Here is a 19,042-nt window from a genome sequence, read left to right as displayed (position 1 = left end):
CTAATAAAATGTTATTAAATAAAAATACAAACTTCAGAAGAACAAATCTATGTATATTTATAGACAAATATTTACATTTAATCGTTTTCATGCTCATGGGGGCGTTTTTGTACAATGGTAAAGTATTTGCTTCAAGGCTAGAGGAAAACCCATGAAAAACTCTAGCATACCATAAGTCAAATAAATTTCTAGACAAATTTAGGAATACAAATTGCAATTGCAAACAACAGATTTAAGACAGCCAGAATAAAAAAATTCTACAAAGCGACTAAAATTAAAAGTATTACAGCAAAAACGAGCAGTAGACAGAATTAATGATAAAATGTTATTTATATAACTGTATGGAATATATAACTGTAATATTTCTTTTTATTTGTTTCTGTTCGTATCAATTAGAACAATATTTCAGCGAGCAGAATAAATTATAACATAGAATTGATATAAACTGTAATATTTCTTTTTATTTGTTTCTGTTCGTATCAATTAGAACAATATTTCAGCGAACAGAATAAATTATAACATAGAATTCATATAAACTGTAATATTTCTTTTTATTTGTATCTGTTCGTATCAATTATAACAATATTTCAGCGAACAGAATAAATTATGTATAACATAGCGACCAAGACGAGAATTAAAACAAAGCGAAAAGGAACAATATTTCAGCAAGTAGAATAAAGTAACAAAGCGACCAAGACAACAATTAAAACAAAGCAATTTTATTAAATATGATAAGTTATAAAAGACAACTGATAAAAAATAACAAACTATTTATTTAAGTAAACAGCAATGTCTGAAAGCTGAAGCGTCCTGACCTGCATTCTGAAGGATATTTTCTTATCTGTACAAACAATTACAGTGGAAAAGTTGCTTGCATTTTGTTTAAATATGTTGTGTTTAAAATTTGACAACACATTTACTTAACTCAGCTTGTATTATGTTAGATTCATGTAACATGTATTAGTCTTAGTCATAATTTTAAGTTCTTAGTTCGTCATTTATCTTATTGTTATTATTATTATTATTAATCACGATTACATTACTTTAACTATGATCACAACTAAGACTTAAACATGTTGCCTCAATTCGTGATTAAATAATTGGAAAGTAAATACTATTACCTTTAAAAACCTGAGTAAAAGATTCTGGTGTGCTTAACATATCTCTCAGTAATGTAGTTTTATTTTCATAATTCTTTTTAAGTCTCCGGATCTGTTTTTCTTTGTTCTTTAAAATTCGTCGCAGTGATTTTTCTTTGATTGTTGCACTAAACTGGCTCTTCTTAAATACTGACTCTGTTGTTGGATTTGTAGCGGAGGAAGGTATGGCAGCGTCTTTTGTTATATTTAACTCCTATAAATAAATAAAGTGTTATTTTATACACAAATCCGGCGGTTTTGTTGATAATTTTATAGTGTTCATGATTTTATTTACTTATATGTATATATTTTTTTTGGTTAGTTGCACTTTTGTTGCATCATCAATAAACATATATTATTATTATTAAATACATTACAAAGTAAAAAAACCTTGTTGAGTAAAAAGTGCACATAAATTAATTAATATTTGTTTCTGACAGCTCTCAACATAATATGGTATCCTATCAATGTTATTGATAAAGTGAAAATAAAAGTAAAACTTACTATGACAGAATCCGTTAAATTATTTTGCTCCAGTTCAGGCTGTCTTAGCGGTTCACTCGTTACAATGTGTGCTTCCTGAATAAAGAAAATGTAATTAGAACTGTAAATTTCATTCTAAAAGTAAATAGAAGCAATTAGAAGTAAGAAATTGGAATTTACATTCATGATCACTCTTAAAGGCTTTGCATCTCTTTTTAAGGTCAAGGGGGTCCTATTCAACATAAAGCTTTCCATTGTAAAGTGATTGTTGCAAATTCTCATACGTCTAGAGTACGTGTTTTCTGCTGGTACACCAAGACACTCATTCCATAATCACTGTCTAAAGTATCAAAGTAAATTTTCATTTAGTACAAAAAATCTATCTAACTTAAATTTATAAATTTACTTATTGATATTTAATGGAAAAGAAAATAATTTAACCACTTCCTCTACCGAACGTCCGCAAATGTAGCAATTGCTATCCATTATAACTAAATTCTACTATAAAACTCTACTAGGCCTTAAAAACTAACTAATTCTAAGATAACTAACTATGGCAATAAACTAATGAAAACTAAGTTATACAAACAAATAAACTACTAAACAAATCTATGTAATAATCAAACGCTAAACAGGCAAAACTGCACAATAATTAAACAAGACACAGATAAAAGATTGATGAAGTAAATAAAAATGTTGAAATGGCTGAATAAACAAGTCACGCAAGTTCTGATAGAACTGGAGAACCTGGAGAACTGGACGCATCTGGGATTTACAGATTTACGGACTTGAAATACATGGCGCCATCTATTGCCTTCTTTAAAGTCTACGAGTTTACCACTTAAAAATTTTGAAATAAATGGTGCCATCTATTGGTTTCTTTAAATACTACTGTAACGCGACCATTGCGCCATCTACATCGATTCAGTTTATGTGAGAGAGAAAGTATCATACGAAGTTTTCATTAGTTGAACAAGGATAGATAGGAGTGCCAATTTATTAGCCGGAGTCCGGCCTCTGTATACTCTGTGAATTTGAGTTAATGAAGAACCTTTTACTTATTGTATTCGCATAAATATTTATTTAAACACTACATTATAATTAAAAATTAAATATAAAAAATTAAAAATTATTCCTCCACAATTTCTTCTTCATCATCGTCATCATCACCGTCTTGGTTTTTATTATCAAGCGGGATTAATGTAGCTACAGAAACCCCTAATCCTCTAGCAACGTCCTCAATAACATCTTTATTAACATAATAAGTAATAAAAACATTGGAATTTCCTACGATTTGTTTTAATTCATTTAAATATTGTTTAGCTTCATTAAAATTTCCGTTTTTAACACACATTTGTATTATAAGAGCATAAACGTCTCCTCGACGAACGGAACGCTCCAAATCCGGCCCCCCAGTAACTAATAATTGCCTACATTGATTCATCGCTGATTGCAAATCCCCCCGATCGAACAACTTTTTAATATCGATAAATCTTTTCACATTAGTCAATTGATTTTGAACAATCTCAGTGGCTCGTCGTAATTGATTCGGATCTTGTGGAGTTGTTACTTTTGTTAAGCACCGTGAGGCTTCTGTTAAGGCCCCGAAGGCTTTCTCATAATTTTGAAATTCATCAATTTCAACTTGGGCGCACGCCACGTAAAAATTGGCTAATAAATCGGGGGATTTTCCTTTCGAATAAAAGGTGATTATGTGGCGAAGTATTTCTGGTTTATTTTGCCAATCGAGTGATTGCAAATAATTCGCTGCCATTATATAGATTTCTCGTTGGCGGGAAACTCCGGCGAAGAATATTATTTTATCTGTGTCTCCCGATTTTAATAACGATTTCATTGCTTTAATCTAAAAAAATAAAATAAATTAAGTTGGGTTAAATTAATTAATTCAATACAAACTTTATTTCCGCTTTGCGTGAATTTTTTCGTGGCTAAATGATAATTGGATTGTTCTAGTAAGCTCTCTCCTAAAGTTTCTAAAATTTTTAATCGGGTTTCTTCGGGAATTTGATCCTTTTCGGGGGTTAATTTCTCGACTAAATCCTCTGTGAGTTGGACGTTGTATTTTAAGCATAAATCGATGGCCTCTTTGTATTTTTTTCCGATTGCCAATAAATCAACGGCTTTTTCGAATTGTTGGTTACTCACGAAATACTCTGCACATTTTTTAATTAAAGCCGGATCGGATTCGGCGTCTAAATCAACGGCGATTTGTTGCAACGTTTCAAATTGTTTATTTTTAAACGCTAAATCTAAAGCTTTGTGTAACATCCCAGCTCGGTGATATAAAATAGCCGATTTTTCTGAAAATCCTATACTTTCCAAGTGTTTAGCACATTCTATTTTGTCTCTATTTGTCGATACGGTCCCTATGTTCCATAATTCGTCGCTTAAATTGTTTTCTTTGCATAATCGGACGGCGTTGCTGTAGGCGTTTGCTTTTATAAAGAAGGATACGGCTTCTTCTATGTTTCCAATCGTCTCATAATGCCGCGCCATGTGGTAAAACGCGGCTTTATCGTTGCTCCTCCTCGCTAATTCCGCGGCTTTCGCCTCCTCATTCATGAAGCACAAAACGCGAACTTGCGAATAAACATCCCCCGCTTTAACATAAATTTTTAACGCGTTCCCCATATCGCCTTGCGACTCAATGTTTTGGCCCCACCATTTCAGCATTTCTGCATCATTAGTTTGCATCATATAACTTTTTAATCGTTCCGGGTCATCTAATAACATCCTCGGAACGTCTTGTCGGTGTGTATTAGCTAATTCATAATGGGTAATAGCCTCTTTAATGTTTCCTTTTAATTCGAGTTCTTTACCGTATAAATATTGAGTGTTCCTCAAATGAATCCGGTCTTTCTTTTCGGCTAAACTCAATGCCTCCTCCATCTTATTCCTGGTTTGTAATAATTTATTTAATAAATCGTAGCGTTCGCATTGGATATAAAGTTGTTCCGCTTCATCCAACATCCCCAATTGGATCGCTAAAACCGCCAATTTCGCCTCTAACTCCAAATTTTGATCGGATAAAGCTTGTCTTAAAGCACGCGCAGCTCGCGCGTTCCCCATATGCCCCAAACAAACCCCCGCAACGTCTAATCGGCGCGTTTTAACGCACATCCGAGCCAAACTCGTCCAAACCCCGGCGCTATGCACCAATTTAATCGCCTTAAACGCGGCATCCATGTTTCCCAAGGTCAAATTATAACTAAAATCTAAAACGGCCTCGCGAGTCGTTTTATTACATCCCTCTAACCCGACAAATTCGTTCATAACCTCCCTTAAAATACTCATCTTTTTTAAAATAATTATATAAGGGGTGTTTAACCCCAATAACTTAGCCTCGGAAGGAATCGCTTTAATATCGTGGATACAAATCCCACTTTCCGAATAAAAAATCGACACTAAAACATGGTCCTCGTTTTCGAGCTCATTCTTATTCCCATACAAATTAATTAAACTCTTTGAAATCGGCGTTTTTAACTTTTTCGCGTTACAAATTAGTAATCGCGGGTCCGAGTGGTCCCAATAAACCGACAAAGGGATCCGATTCGTGCAAATTTGATTCGATTCCACTTCATTTTCATCCTCGTAATCGGTTGAATTACGTTTTTTAAAATCGTACCAATTTAATTTGTCCTTTTCGATATCAAAGATGTACAATTTCCCATCGGGGATTAAATTCGACGCTGCTAAAGTTAAAGCGATTTTTGTGCCGGCACTGTTTGACTTCGCCTGGATTATTTCCCCGAAATCGGTGCATAGATCGTATAAATTGCAAGGTGTTGTGATTAATTTTGGGGTCCTCTCCGTTAAATCGTACACTTTTAAATATCCTTCGATTGTGAATACGGTTAAGAATTGGTTGTGGACGTCAAAACCGATCGGTTCGCCTTCATTAGAAATTGTGGGGATCGAACAAATTAAATTCGCATTAACCGAGTAAATATTAACACTATTCGGGTATAAAGTAACAACAAATTTATCGTAAACCAAAACCCCCTCGTTATCTTTAACGAAATTACTTAATAAAGTCATCGAGATTTTCGATTTTTCGTTGTATTTAACCCCCGAGTTGATTTCACCTCCTTTCCAATTAATTTCATAAACCAAAACGTTTCTCCCATTAGTTACGATTAAATAATTCTCGTTCACACTTATGTCCGTTACTTGCACCTCCAAATTTAATAAATAATTAGTATCTTCGGTTTCTAAAAGGATTTGATTCGCGTTTTTTTGAATCGCCCAAATTTTCTCGCTACAACAACAACACAAACTTTGCTCCTTCATTATATAAACTTTAGTTACAGCGTTAACGCTTAAAAGGGGGAGTCGTAAACTAATCGAGCCCCACATAATTTGCTTAATCGTTCCATTCACCGATGTGATGTTGGTTAATTCCCAACAATCTTCCGGATTCTCGATAAATTCGTTTTTAAACGGCCTCTTCACCCAAAAATAAATCCTCCCAATATTTGTGGCTCCGCATAAAGTTTGATTACTTTGGCAGAATGATAAGCAAGTGAAGCTTTCGTTTATTTGTTTTACACGATCCTTCTCGAAGGAATAAGTTTTAAACGTAGTGGGTAAAACGTAATTATCGTTTGTGTCGATATCCCAAACTCTAACCATTAAATCGCCGGTTAAAATTGCTAAAGAACCATTTCCGGTCCAAACTAATCCCTGATTCGTTCGAACCCCTTGAGTTTTTCCACTTAATTTCACTTTTGTTACTTCCGTTAATTGACCTTGCAAGTCAACGTTGAAGTAACCAATCGTGAGCCCTTCCAACATTATTATTAAAACGTCCCGAACGGGGTGATAAAGTACATAACTCAACGGGACCCCTTCTGTGTTTAAAACTTCAGTACAAGCCCCTGATTGGTTAATATAATAAACGCTCCCTTCTTGGGTACCAACATAAAAACATAAATTATCATTCCCATTTTGTAATCGAAACTTCCTCGCTGTCGTTTTAGGTCGCCAATTACTAAAAATATCCAACGCTTGTTCATCCCCGTTAACAGCAGCTCTCGCTAAACCCTCAATATCAAAATCGGACGTTTTTACAGTCGAACGAAATGCGAGATGGGTTATACACTCCTTTAATTCATGATGAAATGCTGTTACTATTTGCGATTTTCCTTCCATTTTCCAACCAACCAAACTTCCTGACTAAAAAAATTTTTTTTTTTATTTTAATCATTAATTAAAAAAATTAAAATCCTACCGAATCACAAGTGACCAATCGATTTCCTTTCTCGCTAAACCCAATTAACATAACCGGAACTTTATGGGGGGCATTTATCGTGACGAAATCTTTCTCCGAGTTTGTCCAAGTTCTTATTTCGCCGTTTTCCCACCCGGTTATTAGTAATCGTTTTTCTGGGTGCCATGCTAAAGCGGTTACTTGAGACACGGGGTGCGTAGGGAAAATTATGTCTTGTAACGGCTCCCCCTAAAAAATACTAATGAAATATTAATTAAGTTGAAGAGGTTATGCTTACAAGTTCATCGAAAATTGTAACGAATCCCCCTTTTTCTTGTGAATAACTGGCGATTGCGAGTAAAGGGGCGTTTGGGTGCCAAATTCCGCTCGTGGATATGGCCCCATTTTCCAGAAAACTCACGGGACTTTCGAAATATAAGGTCATTATTCCACAGCAATTTTTAAGTTTGTGTTGTCACGGGTTGCTAAGCAACGCTTTTAAGCGGATTAAAAAAAATTTATGATTTTAATTAAATTCGTTTTTTATTTATTATTTTAATTAGAAATTAATCAAGTAACTAATTATAACATATTTAATTAATACTTCATTAATATTTTTAATGAATTAGAAAGTTTTGAGTGTTTTGAGTTAATAATAAAAGATGGCGCACTAAATCAAATTTTTGGAATCAAAAATTAGCGATTTTAAAACTATGGTTTTGCTTAATTCTTGTTAATTATACCTTTTGGGTGTTTATTGTTTAACTTTTTTAATTCTTATTAATTATTAAAAAGGATTAGTTTTAATTATTTGATGCGCGTTTCGTTTCTCTGTCAGTCGCCATCTTGCGTCCACTGTTTATTGTTTGAGGCTCCCCGCGCCCGCTGTTTGTATTTTCGTCGATTTTCCGAATTTTCCGGTGATGGTGTGTTGCGTTTTCGATGCGTGTCGACCGAAAATGTCCCCAACTATCGATTGCGGTAAAATTCGCTTGGAAAATCGCGCCCCCGGCCCCGTTTAAAGCGAATTTCGTCGTGCGATTTTCGTAATGGCCTCCTCGCGTCCCCTCTAAACGTGCCAGGAACAATGACAGTGTGCGTTTTCACGTGATAATCGGTTTGAAATACACGTTTCCCGCACAGGGAAAATGACCCCACTGTCCCCCCGCTGATCCCCACCGAAACATGAACTCCGAGGCGCAAAACCCCATGAATGGGGCCCACAATGCCGCCAACGAACCCGAAGTAAGTATAACAAAGTCGATTTATTAAGATGGTGAAACAAGTGAATAACCGAACTGTCTGTTTTTGACGTAAAAGATGAAATTGGGTTTTTAGGTTATGATATCTTTTTGGTAAATAATTTGTGATCGAGAAAGTTTTTTTTTATTTCTTTTGTGGTTGTTGAAGGGGAACAGTCAGAGGCCTCCACCCCCAACTACAACAGTGCCTACGGACTTACGTGTAAATACCGCTTTGAGTGCAGTTACTTTGAGTAATGTCGCCAAGTATTGGGTACTCACCAATTTGTTACCGGGGCCAATTCCACAAGTTTATAGTCTTCCCGGAACTACTAGGACTGATAATCAAGGAAAAGTTAATCAGGTAAAATACAACATTCCTTAAATAAAAAAATTTTTTTTTAATTATTTTTTTAATTGATTAGGATGGGATGATGGGTCAACACACAAACTTAATAAACGCCGATTCACTTTTATTACAACAACACCAACCCGTCAGCATAGCCACATCACAATCGATGAGCAATTTGGCGATCCCCACGAACGCTATGCACTTAGACGCCCAATCCCAAGGACATCAAATGAATACCCATCAGCAACAACAACAACAACAGCAACAATCATCGGAGCAGCAGCAATCAATGAATCAATCGCATCAGCAAATGAACGGCCAACCGCCGGGGCCTAACCCGCCAGGATCCGGTATGGTTCAAGTACAGGTACAAAACAACAGTTTGGTCTCTGTTATAGAAGACAACAAAGACCACAAGGATCTGATTACGAACGAAATGCCTCCGATTAACGATAATAATCAATCGATGGGGCAACACCAACAGCAGCAACATCAAAATCAACATCCCAACATGCAAATGCATCATTTACAAGTACAACAAGTAACAAAATAAATTAATTTATCTCACAATTTTTTATTAATTAAAAAAATAGGTTTTAGATAATGTTGTGCATACAGTTGAAAATAACCCGCAACAAAACAACACAGAAGAAATGCAAGATGGGATGATAATAAAAGACGAAAAGAACATTCAGAATTGTTCGAAATTTTTAGGCACCCAATTTGGCCTCCAAGACATTAAAGGCAGCTCGATGGACGTTAGAACGGCCGATGGGAGTATCGTAAAAATCGCCGGGATACAAGAACAAGACTTAGTGAAAACATTAGGGGTCGAAGTCGTTCAAAACATGTATAAAGTTAACGTTGAAGATATCAATCAATTATTAGCCTATCACGAGGTTTTCGGAAAACTCCAAGGCGAAATTACAACCACCCCTACGACGGTCGTTCAACATAACGTTAATTTACAACAGGGCGGAAATAACAATATTGCTTTAGTTACACCAAAAACGTTGGTCGAAAATGATCAAGAACCGACTACCAGTAGCATCGCTACTGATAGTCCACCAATTGTATCGGCAAGTCAGGTTTGCGATTTGTGTGGCAAGATGTTTCAATACAGGTAAATTATCTAATTAAATTAAATTATTAAAAAAAATAATAAATTGAATTGAGGTTTTATTGATTTAAATTGACGTTTCTACAAAAAATTGTTGAGGTTATGTTGATTTAAATTGACATTTCTTTGGGGTTGTTATTTTTTATTAATAAAATGATTTTTTGCGATTACTAATTTTTTGTTTTTAAATTATTTAGGTATCAACTGATAGTGCACAGACGTTACCACGCAGAACGCAAGCCGTTTACTTGCCAAGTGTGCGGTAAAGCCTTCACGAACGCGGCGGAATTAACAAGGCACGGGAAATGCCACCTGGGCGGAAGTATGTTTACTTGCTCGGTGTGTTTCCATGTCTTCGCTAACTCCGCCAGTTTAGAGAGGCACATGAAACGGCACTCAACGGAAAAACCATACAATTGCACGATTTGTTTAAAAGCGTTCGCCCGAAAAGAACATTTAGAAAATCACACACGTTGTCACACCGGTGAAACTCCATATCGTTGTCAGTTTTGTTCGAAAACGTTCACCCGAAAAGAACACATGGTGAATCACGTGCGTAAACACACCGGAGAAACACCGCATCGATGCGAGATTTGTAAAAAATCGTTTACGCGTAAAGAACATTATAATAATCACGTGATGTGGCATACTGGGGAGACCCCACATCATTGTACGATTTGTGGTAAAAAGTATACTCGCCGAGAACATTTAGCGAATCATATGAGATCGCACACGAATGATACTCCGTTTCGTTGTGAAATTTGTGGGAAAAGTTTTACTCGAAAAGAACACTTTACGAATCATATTATGTGGCATACCGGTGAAACTCCTCATCGATGCGATTTTTGTTCCAAGACTTTTACACGAAAAGAGCATTTATTGAATCACGTGAGACAACACACGGGGGAATCACCTCATCGTTGCGGTTATTGTAGTAAAAGTTTTACAAGAAAAGAACATTTAATTAACCACGTTAGGCAACACACGGGTGAAACTCCATTTCGATGTAGTTATTGCCCGAAAGCTTTCACTCGGAAAGATCATTTGGTGAATCACGTTCGGCAACACACCGGGGAATCACCACATAAATGCCCGATGTGTACTAAATCGTTTACAAGAAAAGAACATTTAACGAATCACGTGAGACAACATACGGGGGAATCACCTCATCGTTGTCATTTTTGTTCGAAGTCGTTTACTCGGAAGGAACATTTAACGAATCATGTAAGAATCCACACTGGGGAATCACCACATCGATGCGAATTCTGTCAAAAAACTTTCACAAGAAAAGAACATTTAACGAATCATTTGAGACAACACACAGGGGAGACCCCGCATTGTTGTAATGTGTGCTCGAAACCCTTCACTCGTAAAGAACATTTAATTAATCATATGAGGTCACACACGGGGGAGCGCCCATTCGCTTGCGGTGAATGCGGGAAAAGTTTCCCATTGAAAGGGAATTTATTGTTTCATCAACGATCTCATAATAAAGGCCCAACTGCGGATCGCCCGTTCCGATGCGATCTTTGCGACAAAGACTTTATGTGTAAAGGACATTTGGTGTCGCATCGTAGATCGCATAGCGGTGAGCGTCCCTTTGCGTGCTCGGAATGCGGAAAAACGTTCGTCGAAAAAGGGAATATGATGCGTCATATGAGGAAACATACGAATGAGATTAACGGACAAAACAATATTGGGGAAAATCCGGGGCAATCAGGGGTTAATGTGAGTCAAAATAACCCCCAAACGGGTAATAACCCCGTGGTTACATCCGTAGCGAATTTACAAATACCACAGGTCACTCAAACGATGGCTAATTCCGGGCAGGGACAACATAATATGCCCATACACCCACAAAATTCTCACCCCGTTGTTGTACCAACAGCGAATGGAAACGTTTTAGCGAGTTATTGACGATATTAGAAATTTTTAAGTTTATTTTTTGATTCAGTTGAGGAAATTATTAAAAGGTACGATGCGATTTATTTTTTTGGATTTATTCAAAATTTAAAAAATACTTCAACATTCCTTTTAATTAAAATAAATTAATGATTAAATCGTGTCGTATTTTTAAGAAATTAATTACTCTGTGGCCATATAAACCGAAACAAAAATGTATAATAATACAGGGTGTCCCCTTAAAAGAAAAAGAAATCTGTATTTGAACAAAATGTGATAAAAACTTTTCTAATATCTCGCTTAATTTTTATTATTTCTTGGGTTATTGTGTTATTTTGAATTAATGAATGCAACGATGAGAATGAATCGGTTACGTAAAGATAACCCCGTGCAATTTATTTTAGTCAACCAAGTTCTTTTTTGTTCAATATTTTAATTTTAAATGAACTAGAACAGAATAGGGCTGTGTTTGTTGACCCAAAACAAAAAAATTAACAAGAAAATATATTTTTATAAATAAGAGGTGTGTAAATAGACTTGTACATCTAAACTTTCTTTAATTTGTCGAAACGATGTGATATCACAAGCTTTTTACGTAACCGATTTAGATTTAAAAACGATTTGTTTACTCGAATCTATTAAAAGGCCTATTATTAAACAGGTACCAATTATTAATTTAATTATTTAGTTTTAGTAAACACCGAAGGCCTGATAATCGATAATTGACCAGTTTTTTCTATAAATAAAAAAAAATTACCATCTAAGGAATTTAGCTTTATTAATAGTGTAAAGTTTATATTATATATATGATCTGTACAGTTAATAAATGAAGATCTGATTAATTCACCTCCGAATGAAGTGAATATAAATGTGAATTATCAAGGAAAGATTTTAAGAAACGCAAAATAGGGTTATAAATATTGTATATTAAGTAAAGCTGTATCTAAAACAAATTTTTAGAGCATTTGTGACATAAATTGTTACTCTAATGTAATTATTACTATTAATTTCATTTTATTTTTAATCTAACCCCACTTTTTTATCTATTTAACATTTTCGTTATTTTTTACAGTATTCCCTTGATTTACTTTATAAACACTACTGTATGTAGTTTAAGTATTATAAGAACTATTTAGTTATTTTATAAAAAAATTAATAAACACAAATTGTATGTTTTTAATAAAAAAAAATATATAAACAATTTTTCATTTCTAACCTCACTTCCCAATTCTCCAATTCCGCTTTAGCGCCACCTATGAGTAACCTCATTCCCTCTATAATGTTGCACCACCACAAAATCAATTATTACAACAACTAAAACCGGGCTAAAAGACCCAAAAAGATATTAAACACGATGAGTAGACGTTTGGAAAGAGATTCGCCCTCGATAAAATCTGGTAAATCACTTCTCACAAAAAAAAAAATTAATTCGAATTGTGACCTAACCTCAATCTCCGTTTTTCACGATGCATGCATAAAAAAATCGCTATAAAATTAAAATCTTTAAATTTGTCAGTCTTTACTAGGAAGCGCCGGAAACCGGGATCGTTCGAGATCTCGATCGCCAACACGGCGAGATGAACCGCACCACACCAAATTGGAAAATGTTGGATTGGGGGCGAAGCATCGGTTAAAAAGTTTGGGAATCCAGATGAAATTGAGTGGGCAAAAACCGACCCCCTCGAAACAAAAATTGTCGGTCGCCGCCGCTTTTAACCAGGACAGCGATGACGAACCCGAGGAGATGCCCCCCGAAGCTAAAATGAGGATGCGAAACATCGGAAGGTAAAAATTAATTTCTAATTTTGATTGTAAAGTAACGTTGGATTAAAATTTTTAGGGATACCCCAACGTCTTCAGGCCCGAATAGTTTTGGAAAAACCAAACAAGGATTTTCGGATGCAAAAAAAGTTTTCGAGAAGAATCTAAAAGAGGCGATGGAAAATGCTTTAAAAGACGATTAAAATGTGTTAAATAAAACTAATAGTACCTTAAATCAAGTATTAATATTTTGATTGTAAATGTATTTGTTTTTAATTTAAATTAAAATAAATAAATAATCAATTAATTTTTAGGTTATGATTTATTAAAATAGATGGCGCTAAATTAAATTAATTTTTTTTTTAATTTAATTAGTTTTATTATCAAAAAATAAGTTATTTGAATTTAATTTTGATTAAAATAATTTATTTAAAAAAATTTTTAATTATTAAACTGGTAATGAAGGTTAAATAAGAATCGTTAACGCATGCGCACATCATTTCAATTTGACAGTAATTTGACAGCTGTTTAAGTGCGACGTGTTCCACTCAGTACATCAGAAAATGTTGACAAAACGGCTGCGTTTTCGCCCCAAACACTGAAAATAAATCCGTTTTACATCGATCTCGCGTAAATAAACATGTATGTCATGTTTTAATTAATAACTTTTGTGTCATGAAACCGTCTCTTCGGATTTAATTCATTTTTTAGTTAAGAAGCGAGAAAAATAAGAAAAGTACAAGAAACGGGGGGGCTACCATGAAGCTTTTAGCAGGGTTTCGTATCCACACGTGTAGGGTTATTTTACTTACATCGCTCGTATGGTTCCTGGTGTTCGTGGTCGTGTTATCGTTTTACTCGGACTGTTTAGGCGGTAATTGTAGTGGTAATAATAAGAAAAGTGATGATTTTAACGTGTTAGTACCGGGTGGTTTGGTGAAAACAGACGTGGAAATTAGAGACATTGATGGTAGAAATGCTGTTTCGTTGCAGGAAAGCGAAGAGAGTAGTTCTGGGTAAGAAAATCGATTTTATTTCGGGTTAAGATTTAATTATAACCTTGAAGCTTTCTTTTTCTTTAATTAATTGATTTCGTTTTAATTTTGTAAAAATAAAAATGTTGACGTCACCAAAAATTTTTTGACATAACCTTTCTTTTAAGTTTTACAATAAAAATTATTAATTCCGATTAATATCTTCTTCTAGCCTTGTAAAGTTAACAAATTGATTGATTAAATGATAAGTTATCATGTTTTTATTTTATGTTTTTTTAATTAATTTTTTCTGATTACTTTTTCATGTTGCCGCAACAAAAATAATTGGAATAACCAGCGTTAGTCGAACGTATAAACCGAATTTATTGAAAAAATGGAGGCCTGCACCTAAAGTTCAAGCTGCGGTTGGAAAATCGGGTGAAATGGGGAAAGCCGTTCACATTCCGAGTGAAAAAGAAGCCTTGATGAAGGAAAAATTTAAATTGAATCAGTTTAATTTACTTGCTAGTGATATGATTTCGCTCAATAGATCGTTAACAGATGTTCGATTAGACGGGTAAGATTTTTTTTAAATTATTTATAAATTAATAATGTTGTTGTAAAGTTGTAAAAAGAAACAGTACCCGAATCTGTTACCGACCACATCAATAGTGATAGTTTTCCACAACGAAGCGTGGTCCACATTGCTTAGGACCGTTTGGAGTGCCATAAACCGATCCCCGAGACCTTTATTGAAAGAAATTATTCTTGTCGATGACGCAAGTGAAAGAGGTAAAAATTTTTAAACAATTTTTCAGTTATCATGGAATGTTATGTGTGATAAATAGTGTTGTTACATTTAAAAACCCCAAAGAATTTTTTATCATGGTTTTTTAGTTCAAGGTCATCCCGTTTCGCTCCTTTATGCATTATTTATTCAACGATTGCAAAACGTCTACTTGGTTACAATCTGGGCGTATACACCCATGTTTTCTTTGTCGCAAGAAAAAATTGTTTTCTCTTTCTTAACTTTTAACATTTCCTTTAAGATTACAAACTTTTAAATTTCCCTCCTTATCAAATTAGTGTCGCGGTAATTTTGTAGATGGCGCTGTTTCTAGGTTAAATTTAAAAATAACCTGTTTATATTTTAATCTTTTTATCTTTAATCAATAAGATTAAAGATAAAAATTAAAACAATATTTAATAATTAAAAATTAATTACAGGTTTTTGTTATTAAGTAATATCTCATTAAACTTAAAAATAACCTGAAAATAAATTTGAGCTGTCGTTTTTAACCTACGTTTTTTACCTTTTAATTTTAGATCATCTCGGAAAAGAATTAGAAGACTACGTAGCAACTTTACCGGTACCAACTTATGTTTATCGAACTGAAAAGCGTTCCGGATTGATTCGAGCTCGCCTCCTCGGTGCAAAACATGTAACCGGTGATGTAATAACGTTCTTGGATGCGCATTGTGAATGTACGGAAGGTTGGTTGGAGCCACTTTTATCTCGGATCGTTGAAAATCGAAAAACCGTTGTCTGCCCGATCATCGATGTCATCTCTGATGAGACTTTCGAGTATATCACAGCTTCCGATATGACTTGGGGTGGGTTTAATTGGAAATTAAATTTTCGATGGTAAATATTTTGATTGAAATAGTGATTTTTTTTTATTAATCGGATTAATTTTTAGGTATCGGGTACCCCAAAGAGAAATGGATCGGAGGGAAGGTGATCGAACAGCTCCTTTGCGAACTCCAACGATGGCCGGCGGTTTATTTTCAATCGATAAAGAGTATTTTTATGAAATAGGGTCTTATGATGAAGGAATGGATATTTGGGGGGGTGAAAATTTAGAAATGAGTTTTAGGGTGAGTTTATTAAGAAGATTAATTAATTATTTTTGTTTAATTAACCACCCTGTGTATTTCTTTAATTTGATTTTATTGAAATTCAAAATGGTTTTTGAATAAAAAGGTTTGGCAGTGTGGTGGGACGTTAGAAATCATTCCGTGCTCCCACGTGGGGCACGTATTTAGGGATAAAAGTCCATATACATTCCCCGGAGGGGTCTCCAAGATCGTTTTGCATAACGCAGCCCGAGTTGCCGAGGTTTGGATGGACGAGTGGGGCGAATTTTATTACGCCATGAACCCAGGTTTGACCACAAAAATAAAAACGAGATTTCGCTAACAAAATAACTCAGCGGTTTTAATTAGTAGCTTTTCGCTTCGGAAATAACTCGATTAATTACTTAATTTATAAATTAATTTATGCAGGGTGGATTTTCTTTTACTTCTTATTAGTTAAATTAAGATTTCTTATTAGTGTGTATGATTAATGTTTGTTGTTATTGGGATGTGAACGAAGGTTATTTTTTCTTTTATCCTTGTTCCTTCTTGGTTTCCGTTACCTGTGGGTTATTGTTGAGGGCAGGTTTGGATGTGCGGAGGTGTTTTGGAGATTGCAACTTGTTCCCATGTTGGACACGTCTTCCGGAAATCGACTCCGTATAGTTTTCCTGGGGGTACGAGCAAAATCGTAAACCATAACAATGCTCGACTCGCTGAGGTCTGGCTTGATGAGTGGAAACATTTCTACTATAATATTAATCCAGGTTTAATTCTTCTACTTTTTATATTATACACACTATAAAACATTGCCCAACATTATTTTTTTATTATAATAATTTTTTTGAGAAAAAATTTAGCATAACCTCAAACTTCAAAAAAATTTAACATAACCTCAAATATCAAAAAAATTGACTACGTCAAACGTCAAAAAATTTCTTAAAAAAATTATTATAACACGCACATATATTTTTATTTATTAATTTACTTCATTTTATTATTTATTTAATTTTCTTATCCAATTAATTTATAATTTTAAGTCGGTTTTATGCAAGCTTTTAGTTATCGCTTTTGCTTTACATTAATTTTATTTATTCTCACTAATTAACTTAACAATAACCTTAATCATTAAAGCCACAACACATTAAACCACAAACGATAAAAGAAAAGTGATTAAATTTCTAATGTAGGTGCTCGAAGCGTTCCTGTTGGTGATATAACCTCGAGGAAAGATCTCCGGAAGCAACTGCAATGCAAAAGTTTTCGTTGGTATTTAGAAACGATTTATCCCGAGTCACAAATGCCGTTGGAATATTATTATTTAGGGGATGTAAGTAATTCTTTTAAAATCTTTATTTTTATTTAATACCGTTCAAGGGCAAATTTCTAGGTTAAGAAATTTGACAGCTCTTTGATCTTGCTAACTTAACACCTATAACAAAAAATTGATGTTTTAAATTAAAACATAACCTTAAATTTTTTTTAACCTATAGCAAAAAAAATGACGTTTTAAATTAAAGATAACCTCAAATTTTATTTTCTTAGATAAGAAATTCGGAAACTCATAATTGTTTGGATACAATGGGTAGAAAATCCGGTGAAAATTTGGGTATAACTTATTGTCATAACCTCGGAGGGAATCAAGTGTTTGCTTACACGAAACGGCAACAAATTATGTCTGATGATAATTGTTTGGATGCAAGCTCGAAAGATGGTCCAGTTAAATTGGTGAGGTGTCACGGAATGGGTGGAAATCAAGCTTGGGTTTATGACGAAATCGACCGGGTGATTCGGCATGAAAATACAGGTCAATGTTTGGAGAAGCCAGATAATAAGAAAGATGGTAATTTGCCGGTTTTAAGAAAGTGCAATTATGAGCCGGGACAACAGTGGATTATGAAGAGTGAATTTAAGTGGCAGGCCAATAATAATAGTAATAAAGAGGATAAAGATAGATAGGTTTATATGAAAATTCTTAAAATGAAGAGTCGGCAACGTTACAAATGTGATACGTGTAGATAATAATCGAGATTAGTTTTTATTATTATTGATTTATATTTTTTATTTTGATTAAAAAAGATAATTAAGAAGGAAATGGTTGTGTACAAAAAGAAATTGTATAAATATTATTATTAAAGTTGCAAACATTAATTATTCCAGTATTCGAGAAAAAAATTAATTTATTTAATAACGTTGCTGACTTAAAAAGAAATCCTCAACTTTTTTAAATAAAATGGACTGCCATTTTGTAAATAATGATTCCTAATTCAATTTTATCATTTTAAAGAGTGTTTTAGCTGTAAAATGATGCTTTTCTTTCTGTTTGAGACGACTCTGTGATGAAGCATTTATAAAAAAAAAAAATAATGAAAGATACGATGTTGATAATAAAAAATGTAAGATTCATATCAAACGAGGTTAATTCCGAATACATTACTTCCAAAATGTGTTTAGTTTTAGATTTTTTTAAAATTAGTGACAATCATGTTTTTTTTCCTTCACAGCTATTCTAATTAATTAATTTAAGTTAACTTTATAGATACATAATAAAAACATATCTCCGTTAGTTATTTATTGTATAGATTTTATATCTTGAGAATTTGTCTGAGAAAAATGATTATTAAAAAGATTTATAGGTTAGGTGAAGGTGCAATTCTGTAGCTTAACATAAATAGAAATTTTAATATTAGTTTAAAGAAAATTTGGTTTAATTTAACCCAATATCTTGTTACTCAACCTTGCACCGCGACCCTCAGGATCTATTGTAGCACAATAGATAACGTTATTAAATTTCGCCCTGTGACAAGTAACTCAAATGCCATTTTATTGTCAAATATGGCAACTCAACATAACCTCTTGATGTTTAACAAATATAAAGTTCTTCCTTTAATGAAAAGTGATTCGAATGTTGCTGACCTATATCGTTCATTGGCTTCTTCGACTGGTGTTAATAGAAATAAAACTAAAAGTAGAAAATTAAAAT

At 33.9% G+C, this 19,042-nt stretch overlaps 4 protein-coding genes and 1 long non-coding RNA gene across 7 annotated transcripts; 3 read left to right on the top strand and 2 right to left on the bottom strand.

Annotated features, from left to right (window-relative positions):
* Positions 1-32: 32 nt before the first annotated feature.
* Positions 33-2,652, bottom strand: LOC111424651 (uncharacterized). Of its 2 annotated transcripts, XR_011640348.1 has the most exons (5): positions 2,029-2,652; positions 1,803-1,962; positions 1,644-1,718; positions 1,122-1,353; positions 33-841 (listed from the first exon to the last, which is right to left on the bottom strand). It is a non-coding gene; the product is annotated as an uncharacterized lncRNA (long non-coding RNA). The 2 variants fall into 2 exon arrangements; XR_011640347.1 differs by having other exon boundaries at positions 1,803-2,652.
* A 3-nt stretch (positions 2,653-2,655) lies between these two features.
* LOC111426179 (intraflagellar transport protein rempA) lies at positions 2,656-7,607 on the bottom strand. The gene is made up of 4 exons (XM_023060575.2): positions 7,151-7,607; positions 6,874-7,101; positions 3,540-6,818; positions 2,656-3,486 (listed from the first exon to the last, which is right to left on the bottom strand). Exons 1-4 carry the CDS (start codon positions 7,295-7,297, stop codon positions 2,752-2,754), a joined length of 4,389 nt encoding a protein of 1,462 aa, XP_022916343.2. The 5' UTR covers positions 7,298-7,607; the 3' UTR covers positions 2,656-2,751.
* A 19-nt stretch (positions 7,608-7,626) lies between these two features.
* LOC111426753 (zinc finger protein 271-like) lies at positions 7,627-12,668 on the top strand. The gene is made up of 5 exons (XM_023061430.2): positions 7,627-8,097; positions 8,263-8,457; positions 8,519-8,986; positions 9,039-9,568; positions 9,763-12,668. Exons 1-5 carry the CDS (start codon positions 8,038-8,040, stop codon positions 11,480-11,482), a joined length of 2,973 nt encoding a protein of 990 aa, XP_022917198.1. The 5' UTR covers positions 7,627-8,037; the 3' UTR covers positions 11,483-12,668.
* Positions 12,669-12,712: 44 nt separating this feature from the next.
* LOC111426752 (PEST proteolytic signal-containing nuclear protein-like) lies at positions 12,713-13,535 on the top strand. Its single transcript, XM_023061427.2, has 3 exons — positions 12,713-12,864; positions 12,994-13,252; positions 13,308-13,535. The coding sequence occupies exons 1-3, from the start codon at positions 12,822-12,824 to the stop codon at positions 13,429-13,431; spliced, it is 426 nt and encodes a 141-aa protein (XP_022917195.1). The 5' UTR covers positions 12,713-12,821; the 3' UTR covers positions 13,432-13,535.
* A 206-nt stretch (positions 13,536-13,741) lies between these two features.
* On the top strand, positions 13,742-18,760 carry LOC111426598 (polypeptide N-acetylgalactosaminyltransferase 5-like). Of its 2 annotated transcripts, none has more exons than XM_023061205.2 (8): positions 13,742-14,244; positions 14,561-14,779; positions 14,828-14,994; positions 15,529-15,847; positions 15,903-16,080; positions 16,646-16,826; positions 17,250-17,389; positions 17,605-18,760. In XM_023061205.2, exons 1-8 carry the CDS (start codon positions 13,988-13,990, stop codon positions 18,016-18,018), a joined length of 1,875 nt encoding a protein of 624 aa, XP_022916973.2. In that variant the 5' UTR covers positions 13,742-13,987; the 3' UTR covers positions 18,019-18,760. The 2 variants fall into 2 exon arrangements, with proteins under 2 accessions (XP_022916973.2, XP_022916972.2); XM_023061204.2 differs by lacking the exon at positions 16,646-16,826 and adding an exon at positions 16,187-16,367.
* Positions 18,761-19,042: the final 282 nt, after the last annotated feature.

Source organism: Onthophagus taurus, chromosome 5 (assembly GCF_036711975.1).
Source record: "Onthophagus taurus isolate NC chromosome 5, IU_Otau_3.0, whole genome shotgun sequence".
In the NCBI taxonomy this organism is placed as follows: Eukaryota; Metazoa; Arthropoda; class Insecta; order Coleoptera; family Scarabaeidae; genus Onthophagus; species Onthophagus taurus.
This window is presented reverse-complemented; position numbering and strand designations above follow the sequence as displayed.

Excerpts from the sequence above, each read along its gene's own strand:
- LOC111426179 (XM_023060575.2), bottom strand. The coding sequence starts at position 7,297 with ATGACCTTATATTTCGAAAGTCCCGTGAGTTTTCTGGAAAATGGGGCC. Across the intron at positions 6,819-6,873 it reads GATTGGTCACTTGTGATTCG|TCAGGAAGTTTGGTTGGTTG; the intron begins GTAGGATTTTAA and ends AAATTTTTTTAG. Across the intron at positions 3,487-3,539 it reads TCACGCAAAGCGGAAATAAA|ATTAAAGCAATGAAATCGTT; the intron begins GTTTGTATTGAA and ends TTATTTTTTTAG.
- LOC111426753 (XM_023061430.2), top strand. The coding sequence starts at position 8,038 with ATGAACTCCGAGGCGCAAAACCCCATGAATGGGGCCCACAATGCCGCC. Across the intron at positions 8,098-8,262 it reads ATGCCGCCAACGAACCCGAA|GGGAACAGTCAGAGGCCTCC; the intron begins GTAAGTATAACA and ends TGGTTGTTGAAG. Across the intron at positions 8,458-8,518 it reads ATCAAGGAAAAGTTAATCAG|GATGGGATGATGGGTCAACA; the intron begins GTAAAATACAAC and ends TTAATTGATTAG.
- LOC111426752 (XM_023061427.2), top strand. The coding sequence starts at position 12,822 with ATGAGTAGACGTTTGGAAAGAGATTCGCCCTCGATAAAATCTG. Across the intron at positions 12,865-12,993 it reads TTCGCCCTCGATAAAATCTG|GAAGCGCCGGAAACCGGGAT; the intron begins GTAAATCACTTC and ends AGTCTTTACTAG. Across the intron at positions 13,253-13,307 it reads AGGATGCGAAACATCGGAAG|GGATACCCCAACGTCTTCAG; the intron begins GTAAAAATTAAT and ends TAAAATTTTTAG.
- LOC111426598 (XM_023061205.2), top strand. The coding sequence starts at position 13,988 with ATGAAGCTTTTAGCAGGGTTTCGTATCCACACGTGTAGGGTTATTTTA. Across the intron at positions 14,245-14,560 it reads AGCGAAGAGAGTAGTTCTGG|CGTTAGTCGAACGTATAAAC; the intron begins GTAAGAAAATCG and ends TGGAATAACCAG. Across the intron at positions 16,081-16,645 it reads ATTTAGAAATGAGTTTTAGG|GTTTGGATGTGCGGAGGTGT; the intron begins GTGAGTTTATTA and ends TGTTGAGGGCAG.